At 30.5% G+C, this 17,073-nt stretch overlaps 1 protein-coding gene across 9 annotated transcripts in view; it reads right to left on the bottom strand.

Annotated features, from left to right (window-relative positions):
- LOC114328495 (glutamate-gated chloride channel) overlaps positions 1–17,073 on the bottom strand; it is a 713,764-nt gene that overhangs the window by 149,124 nt on the left and 547,567 nt on the right. For all 9 annotated transcript variants that reach the window (XM_028277355.2, XM_028277357.2, XM_028277354.2 and 6 more), the window contains exons 6-7: positions 2,777–2,997; positions 1,530–1,612 (exon numbers count right to left, since the gene is read on the bottom strand). In XM_028277355.2, the coding sequence (XP_028133156.1) occupies positions 1,530–1,612; positions 2,777–2,997 (304 nt within the window). The remainder of the gene's footprint in view (positions 1–1,529; positions 1,613–2,776; positions 2,998–17,073) is intronic.

The raw sequence follows: 17,073 nt of genomic DNA, 5'->3' as shown, positions 1-17,073 counted from the left end.
AATTTCGATGGTTTCACGGATAATTCTCGATTTTAAGGAGCGGTTAGGAGTGACGGATTTTGCTTTTTCGAAATCTATTTTGTTACCTATCTGAATATGATGTTGGGATAGGGCTGAAGTAGTTTCGGAATGTTTTACCGATATAGAATGTTTGTAAATACGGTTGTGAATTCGTCGGTTTGCCTGTCCTATGTATGTTAGTGCGCAATTGGAACAAGGTATCGCATAAATACTGTGGTCTTCATTGGGGTTTTGGTCATTTACTGATCTGACGAAATTGGACGACGGAGTGAGTAGGGAAGATGGTTTTGATGTTTATGGGACTAAGAGTTCTACTAACATTGTCAGTTGATAAAAGGTAGAAAGATTTTGGGTTGATCGGGCGGCAAGGTTTCTTTTTTGGATAGGATGGGGTTCAGATGCTCCTATTAATTTAGGTTTTTTGGTAGCCGTTTTGTCAGAGTGGTAAATAGCCGTTATAAAAATAGTCTAGCTAGTTTAGCAAAAATTTTAGATCCTGGTAAACACCGCATATAAAAAAGAATTTCTAGTCTTAAATTAAAAATGGCCAACCATCCACGATTTTTAATATTTCTTTTTCATGAAGTGATGAACTTCTTAGTAATATGTGTATTTCAAGAGATGTATACAGGGTGGTGAATCGTAAAACGGGCCGTAGGAAACTTAATGTAAAATTCTACACTGTTGAATTCCTGCTTCCCTAATTATTTTACATCAAAAGTCATAAGAACTTATTTGTAAAGGATTGAAATATGTATTAAAAACAAAAGTTACAATTGTTCTACGATTTAAACACTTTCCAAAATTTTGAAAAATATAATCTATTTACCGCAGTAGGTATGTGTGGACATGTTAGGCCACACGTTACTATTTAACTGACAGTGTGCACACTATTGAATGAAGAAAATATCTTTATTATTAATACATTCTCCTTAACTGAGGGTATCTTATCAACTTTATTGTGTTAAAAACAATAAATGATAAAAGAAATAAAAAAATGACAGTTCAAATTTTTAATATAATAACTACATTGTCACCAAATGCAACCTTATACACATTATTGCACTGTGTGTGGCCGAAATTTGGCGTATTATTCTGAAAATTGTATTATATTTTTACAAACTTTTGAATAATTATTGTTCTTAGAACAACTTTAATAGTTGCTTTCAATACAGATTTCAATCCTCTACAAATAGTTTCTTATGAATTTTGATGTAAAATAAATAGGGAAGCAGAAATTCAACAGTTTAGAATTTTATATTAAGTTTCCTATGGCCCGTTTTCCAATTCACCACCCGGTACATATAAATTCATGGTCTTTTATCACAACAAAAATCACATTAGCTACATAATTAAAAAAAATACTTAATTTTTATATACTTAACAAAGGTCATATTTTTTTATTAAAACATATATATTTAACTATTTTAAAAATTTTTTAAAAATTTTAAATATTTTGTGGCCGTTTTAAACGATTTCTAATACAAATTTAATAAAGTTATACTTACTACTTTCCATCGAAAAGGTACACGTTGGGTCATCGAAGGGAAAAATATTCAAGCTTCCCTGGCAGGATAGGATTAAATGCCTCCTGGAAACAATATTAAAATGAGAATTAATCTTTTTTCTTAGTCAAAATAATAGATAACAAAATTTGTCTTGACTTATAAAAACTATAAAAAAAACTGTGTTTATTGTGTTAAGTTCATGGATGGAAGGTCTCTTCATGTATATTGGGTCTTAAACTGTTCAAAATTGTTTAACACCACTTATCACCTAAAAGTCCTAATGAACAAAATCGCGTATTATAGTCAACAATATGGATTCAATATAAACGTAAATAACACAAAGTTTTTGGTCAATAGCAAGAAAAAGATAGTAGAGGGTCAACTCTACCTCAACCAAATACCTGTAGAAACAGTAACGCACTACAACTATGTACCTCGGAACCATAATAAATGAAGAATGAACCAGCAACCAAGAGATAAGAGCGCGCATCGGAAAACCTAGATCCACAAACCGGCTGGGGGCCTTTTTCAAGAGCCACAACCTTTCTCTAGGCATATAAGTACGAATGGTGCCATGCTACGTCTTCTTTGTCCTTTTTTATAGTGTTAAATCGTGGACCTTAAACGAAGATATGTGCAAAAAATTGGAAGCATTTGACATGTGGCTATATCGTAGAATACTTAAAATCGGGTGGCCTAAACTAATCACAAATGAGGAGGTCCTCAGATGAATGAAGAAAAGCCGAGAGGTACTGACCACTATTACATCTCCAATGCTTGAATACTTCAAGCCACCTTGCAAGGAAAAATATTTGGATAGCGAGCTCCAGGTTAAAGAACTTGAGAACCTGGTTCAATACAACATTTAACAGCTGCAGATATGATAAAAATTGCCATGATAAGCGCTGCATTCGTCACGGATAAGCACAACAAGAAGAAATTGATTCTGGAAACGGAGAGAAGACCACGAGGACAGTCACTAATCAGATGTTTCGATCAGATTCAGATTCCAGCGAACCACCATTCGGTTTTGCCATTCTGGGAAAACGTTAGAGCAGCTGAAGAGAGAGACCAATGGAGAAAATTTGTTATGAGTATTGGAGGAAATCACGATCCTCAGTAATGGGGATGGGGAAACGAAATTAGACAGGCAGACATAGAGAGAGAAAGAGAAAGAGAGAGAAAGAGAGAGAGAGAAAGAGTGAAAGTTTATTAAAAAACTAATTAAATTTAATCAGATATCTTACCTCATAAGATAATTAACGCTTCCGTTTCTATAAATTCTTAGCGAAAAATGCATAGGTATGATCGGGTCCTTAAAATCTCCGTGCATTATAAAGTATGTGTCAGGTATCCAAATATCACTGTGGTGATGAATGGCATTTAAGTAATTGTATTGGCTTTGATTCGAGTATTTTAGCCTTGGGTCATACCATTGCTGCTGCAGTAAAAATTCTACTTCGTATTTCTGAAAAGTAAAGAAAAACGTTAAGAGCTAAATTTAAAAAGACAAACAAAAATACTCAAAAATATCATGTATGAAAAGAGTTGAATGAATTTATTAGTTGAATGCTTTGGAATAAACAACGGTTTTGATTTTTTTTGCAGTGCGTAAATCTACAACGAGGATAGTATTACGACGAGCGACGAGCAAACATGCGGTGTAAAGTTGTCCATGTGCGAAATATGGAAGCACTATAAGTTAATTCCACAAACTTCTATCAATTGGCTTTGAGATTTACTTATCGTAATTAGAAAAGTCAAACATACGGGGAATTGTAGACACTTAAAATCAAACGGTAATTCCCATAGAATCATCGGTAACGCGGGATCAAGACATCCCTTCCATTGTATTTTCCCTTGATGATCGTTGCTTCAATGGCATTATTCATTGTCACTAAACTTCAGTCTATCACAGTTTTATTTCACAGTCGAGATTGTTTAATGTGTTACGCAGTATTGTTCGTCCGCTACTGCTAAAAACTTTTCCCATGCGTCACGATTCATTTTCAAACAAATTCATAAAAGGCGTTAATTTGACTGCCTTTTCTTCAATGCAAATTAATGAAACTTTGCAGACATATGCATTTGTGGGAACAATACACGAATAGTCAATAACTTTTTTATGTTTATTAATTGTTTAAATAAAAAAATTGATTTTAATGGAAAATGCTTAAATTCTCTTGTTTTTTACAATGTAGACATTTGAAACTTTTACAGATTGTAGCTAATTATATTAACTCTATACATATGTACACTTTTTACGTTAATTGTTTACGTTATGCTTCATAAACTTTATGATTCCGACTACTTTTCATGTTTGTACATCATGTTGATAAACATCCTAAGCGGCGACGATTTTGAACGGTCATATCTTTGTTTGTATAAACAGTCTTAGAAAAACCACCGGTAGAGACGTTTCGTGCTATAATTAACATTAGTATTCGTAATTCGCAGAAATTAACAGGGTCTACACCGTGCAATAGTAAAGCATTAGAAGAGATGGAAAGACTGCGAAAACTGTAATAGGTGTAAATAATGATTTTGATTTAAGAAATGTATGAAGAAGTTACAGAAAATGTACAATGTATGTATCAAATGTTGAAATAAATGCGAAAAATGTGTCTATCATATACATCCTTTTTTTAAACATGACGATATAGTTTATTGTTTGAAAAGTGTAAGACTAAAAAGTAAAAAATAAAAATATATATAAAAAAAATTAAGAAACGCTTTTATTTAGTTAAGAGTGACTAAAATTAAATATATTATAAAAAATCAACTAAAAATCAAAAAATAAAAAAATTCCAACTCGAAGGATTATTCGAAAAAAAAAACTGTTAGACAGATTAAATATACAAAAATCTCACACATTCATTAAAAAATTGAAAAAACCTAACACATTCGTTAAGGCTATGGGTACATAATTCGCAAATATTTTACGTGTATCCCTACTTTTTCTGTCTTTACACGGCAAATTACGTGTAGTAAAATTCACACTGGTATGGATATGTAAACATTACTAGAATGTCATTCTACTTGAAAATGCCATCATTAATTTAAAGAGATGGGTTTTGAATGTTCTTGGATAACTGTTATTTTTATAATTGCAAATTATTAATTCAGTTAATAAATGTTGATAATTTTTTCACTAACTATGTATTCAGTGATTGTAATAATTTATTTGTACAACAAAGACTAATACTCAATCGAAAAAAGAGAAAAAGTGTTAAAGCGATTTTTTAATAATATATTGTTATGGAACGCTTACAATTTTGAACATCTTTAACAACAAAATACTTGGATCACAGAATATATTATCCTGATGTATTCTCTGCTTGGATCTTCCACAAATAATACACAATAAATAACTTTTTATTAAGTTCACGTCTTACATCAATTATTTATCAAATACATTATATATCAATAATATTTAATCAATAACTCAACATATTCCCGATGCAATGTCAAATATTTAAAATTGTCACTGATTGTCAGTGTCTGACTGACAATATATGCTGACAATATTATATTCGGCTGAGTGCGTTGTAAGACAAAGATAGATTTGGAAAATATTACCACGGCATTGTGTTTATTTTTTTCGAATCCTGAAAAAACCAATAAATATTTTTGAAAAATTTAAACGCAGAATGAAAGATTAAATTATTACCGAGGGCCGAAAGTCCCTTAGAATAAATAAAAAGTTTATTTTGAATGATATATTTGAAATTAAAAATCACACTAAATTTTCTCTTAGTTTTTCAGCCCTGTAACTTATTAAAATAAACATTATAGAAGTTCTCAGGGACTTTCGGCCCTCGCTAATAACGTGACCTTTCATTCTGCGTTTACATTTTTCAAAAATACTTATTAGTTTTCTCAGGATTCGAAAAAATGAATCCCCATTTGAATAGCATTGCAGCCGAAAATACGTACCGATCCTCTTAAAGAAAAGCGTGGGACGTGTCTTCATCGAATAAACGGTTTAAGGATAGATACTTTTTTACTTTTTTTTATATATTTAATCCGTCTAAGAGTTTTTTCGAATAATCCTTCGAGTTTGAATTTTTCTTTATTTTTTGATTTTTAGTTGATTTTTTTATAATATATTTAATTTTATTCAATCGTAACTAAATAAAAGCCTTTCTTAATTTTTTTTTATATTTTTTTATTTGTTGTTAATTTAATTGTGGGCAATTTGCATAAACTATTTCGACCAATGCTTCAATATATTTAACTGTTTTTATTTTTGTAACTGTTGTTCTTTTTCGTAGGGTCACAAAGGGAATGAATAATGTATTTGTTTACAATCAAATATTAATAGTTCTTGAAGAAGAATATCTTGGTTTCAAAACCTGAGAAAGTTATTCAATGCATCTACAACCGGACTCTATACCCGGAGGGAAACAACAGTTTCCCTTTTCTGCGTAGATATAAAGCATGAATAAAAATAAGCTAAATAAATAAATTTAATACTGATTTATACACCGAAATAAAGAATAACTTTACGACGCCCCTTGGAAATATGAAGAGAAGAATAAATCCTATCGAGCAAAATAGCTATTTGCATAACAAGGGAGGAAAGTGCTACTTTTCCTCCCGAGAATGAAGTTTACTGCCCGACGCGTAGCGGAGGGCAGTAATTATTCAAGGGAGGAAAAGGCACTTTACTCCCATGTTATACATATGGTTTTTCCACCTTCCTCAAATATCAAGTCATTTTTTCTTTTTTACTTAATTTATTTATGTAACTAACCAACAAAATTTATTAAAACTAAAACTAACAAGTAGGTACAATATAACTGTCAACTGTCAAATATAAGTCAAATTATTAATGTAAACATTGTTAAATCAAAATAACAATTTACTGTTTTTTACCATTCTGCAAAATACGGGGTGTTTTATAAAAAAACGTTAAAATGTATAGATACTTACGTAATAGAAAATAGATATTGTACAGGGCGTCAATAAGTTATATTTCATGAATGAAATACCATGACGTCACTTTTACTTTTCCTCCCTAGGGAGGAAAAGTACAACTTTGCTCCCTACAATCAGGTCCAGAAAAGTATACTTTCGGTAGAGGTAGGTGGAAATAGTTATTTTCCTAACAAGTGCAGAAAGTCATACTTTTCCGCACGCGACTCCAGTTTGTCGAACGAAGCGAAGCGGGAGTTCGGCAAGCAGTCGAGTGCGGAAAAGAGACTTTCTGCAAGAGTTAGGAACAATATTTTTTCTACAAGTCTTTAAAAAATGACCAAATTTTAATCAATTAATTTAATTAATATGAAAATACAAATTAATTCTTTGACAAGGTTGTCAAAACCAAACTTTCAATATAATTAGTTAGCATGACGACGATCTTGGTTTCCATGACGTTGATTCAAAACGACTGTTATTGTCTACCGATTTGACTTTCGAATATTATGTCAAAATAATTTTATTTCATCGAATTGTCGCGTTAATTTCATTAAAACAGGAACACAATAAGATACATTTGAAATAAAATAGTGAATAATATCTAAATATTAGTTTATTGCGTGTATTATAATTATTTTAAGGCCATATTAAAATATCTAAACGCGTGCGGAAAAGTAAAACACGTGCGGAAAAGTAAAACTTTCTAAACTAAAACGCGTGCTCGAAGGTAGACATTTTTGCACGCTCGTAGAAAAATACCTAAACCGTAAGGTATATTATTATGTTTTAAACATATTTTTTTGATATTTTATGGTAAATTTATATTATATTTATTTGTATTTAAACGGATTTACTAATTAAAATTATTATACATAGCAAATAACACATTAATCGTTAAATTAAATTAAACAAATTTATTGTAGTTTAAAATAGATAAGTCAATTCCAATTTATAGCCAATCAAAATTTAAATTTTTATTAGCCATAAATTTTATAATAATTCGAAATACATATTGACATTAATATACAATTAATGCTATTGATTTGTTTTAGAATATTTTAATGCCAAGCGTTGGAATAGTCCTAATACGGACTATAAGGTCAATAATTTTGTAGACCAAAATCAAATAGTAACAGGATGGATCAATCAAAACCAAAAAAAACCAATGAACCTTTATATATAATTATAAATATAATTCAATCAAATTGTGTTTTGACTAGGAAAGTTTTGGGGTAGTTCTGATTTCTTTCGTTATGTATGTATTTTGGGCTGCTGAATCCGAATATGAGGTTTGCGGACAAAATTTCGTGACGGACCATTGCGTAAATCGCAAAAAAGCAAAACATTTATGCTTTTTCCGGCTTTTTGCTTAAATCTCGAAAACTACTAACTTTTAGTAAATGGTCTGTTAACAGAAATTAAAGTACCTAAAGGTCTCTAAAAATATCACTATTTACTTTTTTTTCAGACCAACGGTTCAGTCTAAAGTGCAAGTTGAAAATTGCCAATTTTTAACGGTCTCTTCAAAATCCACTTTTTACATTCCAAAACTTTATTTTTTATTAGAATGCTGTCATTTGATACATTTATATCCTCTATCCTGTGGAGGATGCTGATATTCTAATTATTACGATAGCTCTTGAGATGGCTCCGTCAAGTGGACATGTGACAGTGGTGGGGGAAAATATCGACCTTCTGGTCATTTTGATTGGCCTGTGTACTCCTAACACAAAAAATATATTTTTTCTGAAACCAGGAAAAGGAAAGGTTTCGCAAAGCTTCTACAACCCTCATCTGGCTGCTGAAAAAATCCTAATGGACCATATCTTATTCCTACATTGCAGGATCGCATGTCATACGATGAGTGGTTGTAATACTACTTCCGCATTGTTTAATTAGGGAAAACTGAAATTCCCTAAAGTCTTGCAGATGAAAACGGACTTGCAACTAACCATGGAGGCTTTTAAAGACCGTAATGCACATCAGGATGCGGTTGCTACAGCAGGAAACATACGTTTCTCATATTAGTCTAGGCGCCAGAGGGGTCACCGTGTCATATTCAATTCTGATGGACAAACTCAACGGTTTCTTATGGATTTTTGGCTGCTGATTACGAATTTCGAGGGGGGATTTCGATCCGAGTGGTCAAAAAATTGTTATAAACAATTTAACTGTTTATAAATTGTTTATAAGGCTCTGGCTCATAAACTAAAAGAGATGAAAAAAAAATGTTTCAAATAAAATTGGTTCCTTAATAAAAAAACAAGAAAAAACCGTTTACTAAACTTAAATCTAACAACTATAACTCACGATATTGTAAAATTAGTGCACAATGCAAATTGCAAATTGCAAAATAAGTATTTTTCGAAGCTTTGTCGATCGTAACTCGGCTTCTGCGCATGCAAATGAGTCTTAGAAGGTGTCGCTTTAAATCTTAATTGACAGGCTTCCAAACAAAGTTTGTTAAATTACTTGATCTTTATTTGCTATAAGGCGCTAAGATCTCTGGCGCTATGAGGCGCCAGATCGGCTCACCGCGTAAAGGTTCACGCGCTAACTTCTCGATGCAAATTATAATTTCTATGTATACATACGTTATCTTCATTTTTTATTTTTAAAGATCCTAATAAAATTTTATCATATATTCTTATAATTAAATCATCATACTGTACCTCGTAACACCTTTCATTCTATTTACTTTGTCTTCTATTTTTTGCACTAAATGAGAAAAAAACATTAAAAACTAATATTTCAGAAGTATAACTAAAAAGTAAGCTGATATTATTTATTAGCACTATTTTTACAAACATTTTTTTCATGCATCTGCAAATCTGCATAGAGATATACAGGGAATATCAGCTTTTTTACATCTGCATAAGTTCTTAGCCAAATTTTAACAGTTACATGGTGGTACAAGTATGTTCTTGTAGGCAGTGAAACTAAAACTTTTTGAGGCTTTAGAGTCTAATTATCTATATGATATCCATATAAAATGGATCTAGTTCTTTTGCAGCATCATCAAGGCCCATCAATTGTGTGTATGCCGCCACATCATAAATTCTCGTTTTATATGCAATGATGATGTTGCAAAAGAACTCGATCCATTTTGATATGGATATCACATATTGGCTCATTTGCTTGCGTAGAAGCCTAGTTACGATCGATAAAGCGTCGAAGAATACATACTTACTTGACTGTGAGCCAATCTTGCGCCTCATAGCGCGCCATTAAAATATTGACATCTTAGCCAAAAATAAACTTACGAACATTTTCGTAAGCTCAAATTGTTCCATTTGAGCTGTTTTATCATTATTTTTAATTAAAGTATAAATGTTTATAGCTCAAGTTTGCTTGAAACCTTTATAAACAAATTAATGTACAATTTTCTTGAGAAAATTATAACTTCAAACGGGTATAACTTTAAAACAAATGAAGATCAGATAATTTAACAAACTTTGTTTGGAAGTTTCTTAATTAAGCTTTAAAAGGACACCTTATAGGGCTCATTTGCATGCGCAGAAGCCGAGTTACGATCGATAAAGCTTCGAAAAATACATATTTTGCAATTTGAAATTTGCATTGTGCACTAATTTTACAATATTTTGAGTTCTGATTGTCGGATTTAAGTTTGGTAAACGGCTCTTTCTTCGTTTTTTATTAATGAACAAATTTTATTTGAAACATTTTTTTCTATTTCTTTTAGTTTATGAGCCAGAGCATTATAAACAATTTATAAACAATTAAATTGTTTATAACAATTTTTTGACCACTCGGATCGAAATCCCCCCTCGAAATTCGTAATCAGAAGCCAAAAGTCCATAAGAAGCCGTTGAGTTTGTCCATCAGAATTGAAAATGACACGGTGACCTCTATTTGGCGCCTAGACTATATGGCATAGCTCTATATGGAAGAAAAAAGAGACCAGTCTGAACGATTTGAGATACAGGCAATACGTATCTTCATCATACAAAAATAAGACCAACATGGACTCATTACTCCCTACCGAATCTGCTGCACGAGATGCATTGTCCTCGTTAAATAATGCAATTTTAATAATTATTTCAACATCATTTTGATTCACAAATTTTCCTAAGGCTTCTATGAAATAGAACGCAAAAGGTTTCGTTGAGATTCATCTAACTGCGGAAATTTGAAAGGTCTATTGCTTCGTTTCCTTGTTTATTAATTTTTCTGAAGTTTCAAAGATTTTATATAGTTATTGCATTCTTTGAATTAAAAAAACTAACCACAATGTTTAAATACGACTCTAAGGAAGGCAAACGATGAGGAAGACATGGATTATAATATGTAACCGAAGAATACGAAAATTGGGAACTCACAATCAACATAAACAAAAGGAATATCTTAGAATAAAGGACGAAGAAAGAAACTCACAAATAGCAAAGGAATATCCAAATGGTATATCTAGCAGAAAATATAACAGAACCGAAATGGGGTACACACACTAGATTCGCTAATTTGGTCTTGCACCAGGGTAATAAGCTAAAAGTATATCATGTTCAGGACACTCAAAAATCCAGGTAGCTGACTACTTTTTTAGTTATTGTAGACCTATAGGAAGAAAACCTAGCTGTTTCCTGCCTATAGTTCGCGTCCGTTTTTAATTATTAACAATTTAGTGCAAAAATCGCGATTTTTTCGATTTTTTGCACCCTATTCAAAAGCTAAATAGTTGGCATAAAATTACAAAATTTAATTTTTTAGAACACTAAAAACCTTCAAAATGCCGATTTTTGAAAGTGAAAGTAAAAAGGTAATTTGTTGCTACGTAAACTGCAAAATAAGTGAAAATCGGTATTTGTTAATAACTTTTACTAAAAATACCTTAGAAATTTAGTGTTTCACCCAAAGTTGGGTATTGGGGTACTCAACAAACCCTTCAGAATTTGAGACCGATCCATTAATAATTAGTTTAAGAGTTATTCTAATTATTTATCCCAGCTACCTTTAATTTGCAATAACATAAGACAGAAAATAATGAAGATAGGTCAATTCTTCAAATAGAAGAGTGATGCGATCTAAATGTACTAAAAAAGATAAAAAAAAATATCTAATATAGTCAAAAATCCTAATGTTAAATTTGTGAAATTTTGTAGTGTAAAAACATTTAGAATAACTTTAAAAATATTGTCCGTAGAAAGAATCATTTTACATATTGGAAAATCTGGTATTTTACACGAATTTTTAAAAATGTAGTTTAATTGGTGACTACTTGTGGTAAGTCAAGGGGGAGCTGGGAGCCGAGCGCGATTTCAAAAACTAAAAAATGTAACTTAAAACTACTATCATTTTTGATTTACTACATGGATTTTGATCTTTCTTTTTTTAATTTGTATGTAATTTTTCTGTACATTACAAATATGCAATTTGTCTAATTAGACATTTATTAATTAATAAACAGTGTAATTTCTTTAAACAATTTTTGAAAAAATATTTTTTCCCAAAAATCCATTATTTTAGTCATACTATCGTTATTAATCATAGAAAAAGTTAAGGTATACTTTAATAAATAAATTATCTTCAATAAATAATTATCTCATAAAAATCATTTATTTATTAAAGTGTACTTTAACTTATGATCACTAATGATACTATGATTTAAAAAATTGATTTTTGTAAAAAAATATTTTTTCAAGGATTCTTTAAACAAATTAGACTGTTTATTAATTAATATATTTATAAACAAATTGCCTATTTGTAATGTACGTAGAAATTATATGCAAATTAAAAAAGAAAGATCAAAATCCATTGAGTTGATCCGGAGATACAGAAAATTACGTTCGTTTGGAATTGCTTTTTCGGTATTTTAACTCTGTGGATTTGTAGGTTCCACCTAGTAATCGTTTGAACTATATTTTTGAAAAATCGTAGAGGGAGCAGTGAAGGTACAATGTTTGTGCACATTTTTTAAGAAAAAATACAAATCCCATTCTTTAAAATGGTATTAATCAGATTCCTTAATTATTATAAACAAATTAGCTGTGAATTAAAAAAAAAAACATATGGCTGACTTTGTCCCAAATGAACCCAGGTACAAATTTTTTTATTTGAAAATTCGTGTTAAAATACTATCTTTTCGAATGTATAACAAGATTGTTTCTACGGACAATATTTTTAAAGTTATTCTAAATGTTTATAAACTACAAAATTTCAAAAATTTGGCATTAGGATTTTTGACTATATTAATTATTTTTTTTATCCTTTTTTAATACGTTTTGATATTATCACTGTTCTACTTTCATTTGGCATACTCAGAATTGCCCTATTTTCATTATTTTCTGTCTGATCTTATTGCAAAATAAAGGTCTCTGGGATAAACAAATATAATAATTCTTAAACTAATTAATGGATCGGTCTCAAATTTTGAAGGTTTTTTAAGTACGTCAATACCCAACTTTGGGTGAAAGACTTAAGTTCTAAGGTAGTTTTTAAAAGTTATTAACAAATAACGATTTTCACTTATTTTGCCAATTGCGTAGCATGAAATTAACTTTTTACCTTTCAAAAATCGGCATTTTGAAAGTTTTTCAATGTTCTAAAAAACGGAATTTTGTAATTTTATGTCAACTATTAAGCTTTTGAATAGAGTGCAAAAAATCGAAAAAATCGCGATTTTTGCACTAAATTTTTAATAATTAAAAAACAGACGCGAGCTCTAGGCAGGAAACAGGTAGGTTTTCTTCCGGTAGGTATACAATAACTAAAAAAGTAGTCAGCTATAGTCGGTTCGCTAAACTCAGACACAACCACAAACCATACATACTCATAGACGTTTCACGTAAATTGTCAAGGTCAAGACAGCAAATTAGTTACCATTCCAATCCAGAGATGTCGCTGTCAGTCAATTCTCTTGTCATATTTAACAACTGACAGTTGACAATTAAATTAATTTGTTTTGTTATTTACTTTTTATTTTACAGTTTGTGGCTTAATTATTCTATTATAGTGGTGTTATGTTTTTAGTTAGATTTAATCACAATTTTAATCAATTGTATTAACCTCCTCTCCGTTTTTATGAGTAGAATTTTTAGTTTACATTGATTGATCATCCCGTGTTGTGTTTCTCAACATTTAAAAAAGCATAGATCCTGAAACAGTTTATTTTTAGGGGGTTTTTTGAGAATACCTCGAAAAATATGCATATAATTAAAAAAGATGTAGATATCAAAATTGTATCTTTTAGTAACACAAATCAAATTCTTTTTCTATAATATTTCTAAGACCAATACAAACCGAGATACGGTACGTTAAAAGTTAGCTTTTTTCGTCAAATGTATAATTTGAAATATTCAAAGCCAGATACCGGGAAAACTTTGCATTTTTTGAGGATTTGAAATAATCTTCTTTTAAGTATAAAATTAGATCTTTCAAAAATAATAACAAAAAGTTTCTAGCAAGAAAATTTAGCGACTTATGATCAAAAAAAGGTCGGTACCTGCTTTTCTCTACGAAAAAATCAGTGAAAACAACCACCTAACTACCCTCCTAATTAAAAACTAATTTTAACCTTTCTGTAATTCCTTGTACATTTGTATTACCAATAGATCCAAGAAGATTGACCTATTTAAAAGGCGTAATTTTAGAAAAAATAGAGTTTAAAGGAAAATTGATTTTTTGCAATTTCGTATTTTTCACTATTTACTTCAAAATATCTCCGAAAATACTGGAGTTACGAAAAAAAATGATAGACTACTAAATTGTATCTTTTTTACTAACTAAAATTCAGTTGTACATAGATTTTCATTACAGTGAACAGTTAGCGAGATATAGCTGTTTAAAACCTCTGTTTACGAGCAAACACCCCCTTATTCGAGCCCTTTAAACCCACCCCAATTAAAAACTAAGGGATCTTACGGAATTTAATTTACACAGTCTTATACCTCTTTAAAAATCCTACAAAATTATTTTTGAAAAAACTTTTATCGCCAAAACTGAAGGAGCTATGTTTATAAAACGATCTTTTTTTTTTCGAAAAATTCTTATAGTCCGCTTATGGAGCATTTCAATGTATGTATAATACTACAGAACCGGTTCGTATACTGGAAGATGACTAAAAAACTATTTATATAATTTGTATTTGTGCACATTTTTAAATTCGTATTTTTCTGTAAATAAATGTTTTTGTAATTCTTTAATTCTACTTTTTTTTCTTATAGATCAATTAAATTATCTACGTATAAAAATTGTAATGTTATTAAGGGTGGTTTTTAAGGGTTTAAATATTATGGTATATCCTAAAGCATAAAACATCATTATTTAACCATTCAACATCAAATTTTACCCATATTAAACTTTACAATGTTTTTATATAATTTTTGACAATACGGGGTAGTTAACACCCCTAAAAATAATCAACGCCCTTGAGCATGATATAGAATATAAAGTACAGGGTAAGATAATCATAATCCTAAATTTTTATGTAAATCGATGAAAGCCGAAATTATTCTTTTAGGATGAGTCATTTTTTATATATAGCTCCAACAAGGGCGGTGTTAAGCGTTGAAATATTATGGTAGTATATCTTAAAGCATAAAACAATCATTATGTAACTAATAATAACCAAATGTTGACAATATTAAAGTTTAAAATGTTATTTTATAGTTTTTTACAATTAGGGGTAGTTTTCACCCTTAAAAAACCAAAAGCGTACAACGGCTCAATATAGAAAATGAACTAGAGGGTGACATGAGCCTAATCCCAAATTTTTTTACAAATCAATGCTGGACGAAACAATTGCGAGGTTTTGCAATTTTTTCAGCTTCATTTCCTCGACTATAAGTAATTTTGCCAATTTGGTAAAATTGACAAGAAAAATTATTACTAAATATTTATTAATCACTAAATAGTTAGTAATTTGGCCAATTTTGGCGAAATTGGCAAAAAACTAAAAAATTACCTACTAAAATCACTAGCCAGTTGTGTCTGAGTTTAGCGAACAGACTATACCTGGATCTTTGAGTGTCCCGAGAAAATAGTTATTACTCTGGACTATCTTCTAAAACTAGTTTACGAACAAAAATAACAATCTACAATGATTTGGTTGCAGAACCAATTTTGACGTACGGATCGGAATGTTGTCAAATGACGATGAAAGGAAGAAAAACTAGAAGTAGTAGAATTGACTATCTAAGAAAAACGTGTCGGATACAATGAACTGTCAATACATGGTCACTACGGATGGAATGGCCATGTCCCATTCAAATAGTGAAGCAAGATTGACACCAACATACAAGAGAGAGGTCCTAGAGAGAGACAGACAAGGTGTTGGAGAATTTGACAGGCCGTGTAATTTGAGTTGCCTATATAAATGGACCCGATTGAATCAGTATTTAGAGTTCGTTGAATATTTTAACTTATATTTTAACTTGGCTAAGGCCTAATGCTGATTGGCAGTACATATTTCAAAATTTAACCACTTTTTTGTATTTAGGGGATAAATAGAGTACACAGTGCCATACTTGGTGTTTAAATACTTTTCAGAATTGTTATTTGTATTTATCAAAACAAATACCTACTTTCCTAAAGTATTTGGGAGTTAAATAGTTTTAAAACTGTTTAAATGCTAAATTAGTGTTTTATATAAAGTGAAGAAGTCCTTGATTATGTTATTGTTACTTTTTTTTTTTAATAATTTTACGTAGGTTAGGTATTATTTCTCTTATCTTGAATCGTTACTTTATAGTACCTACCTATTTTAATTAACTCGAACTTTTTAGCATGTTTGTCGTAATACACAACTGCTTTTTCTTTTTCCATTTCTCTGTGTTCAATATTTTTAACTTTCGTGTGCCACTTCTTTAAAAAAGCTTTATAATAAAGAATTAAATTCGAAAAAAGCGTTGTTGCAATGTGTGTGGCCTAACTTAACTGTGGCATGTTAATTTAAAAACTGAATAACATTTTATACAAAATTTTGGAATATGTTTGTAGAACAATTTTAACAGCTGTTTTTAATATAGGTTTCAATCCTCTACAAATAGTCTCTCATGTCTTTTGATGTAAAATATTTATTACTACAACCTTCAACTACCGTCTACCACTATGAATTTGTTTGTTTACGAAAGGTGGCGATTATCTTCTCTCTTTCCCTGGCTATTGCTCTCATTCTGACCGCATTAAATCCCTTCATTTGTATTTAAATACGTCAGAACTCTCTTTTTCATTAAAAGAAGTACTGGTTTTAGTCTTTGCTTTTGGCATATTCTATTTTGTAGGTTTTAGAACTGCGCCATGATATATATGTCATTTTATTGTATATCACTTAATGACAATGACAAAAAGACAGATTAAAACCAGTACTTCTTTAAATGAAGAAGAGAGTTCTGACGTATTTATATACAAAAAAGTATTTAAATTTGGAAATACTGCCCCATCAGCCCCGTTAAAAAAATATGAGGTCCATTTCCCCGATTTAAGTTGATATAGGCAACTCAAATTACACGGCCTGTCAAAGTTTGCACCACCTTTTCTGTCTCTCTCTAGGACCTCTCTCTTGTATCGTGGCTGCATTAGAGTTGTCTTTGTGCCTATTCCATCCTTATTGACAGTTCATTGGTCGGATATGGATATCCAAACTTGATCCCATCCCAAATGAAGAAATAAG

This window comes from Diabrotica virgifera, chromosome 9 (genome assembly GCF_917563875.1).
Source record: "Diabrotica virgifera virgifera chromosome 9, PGI_DIABVI_V3a".
Lineage (NCBI taxonomy): Eukaryota > Metazoa > Arthropoda > Insecta > Coleoptera > Chrysomelidae > Diabrotica > Diabrotica virgifera.
The sequence above is the reverse complement of the archived record's forward strand: the minus strand, read 5'-3'. Positions and strand labels throughout refer to the sequence as shown.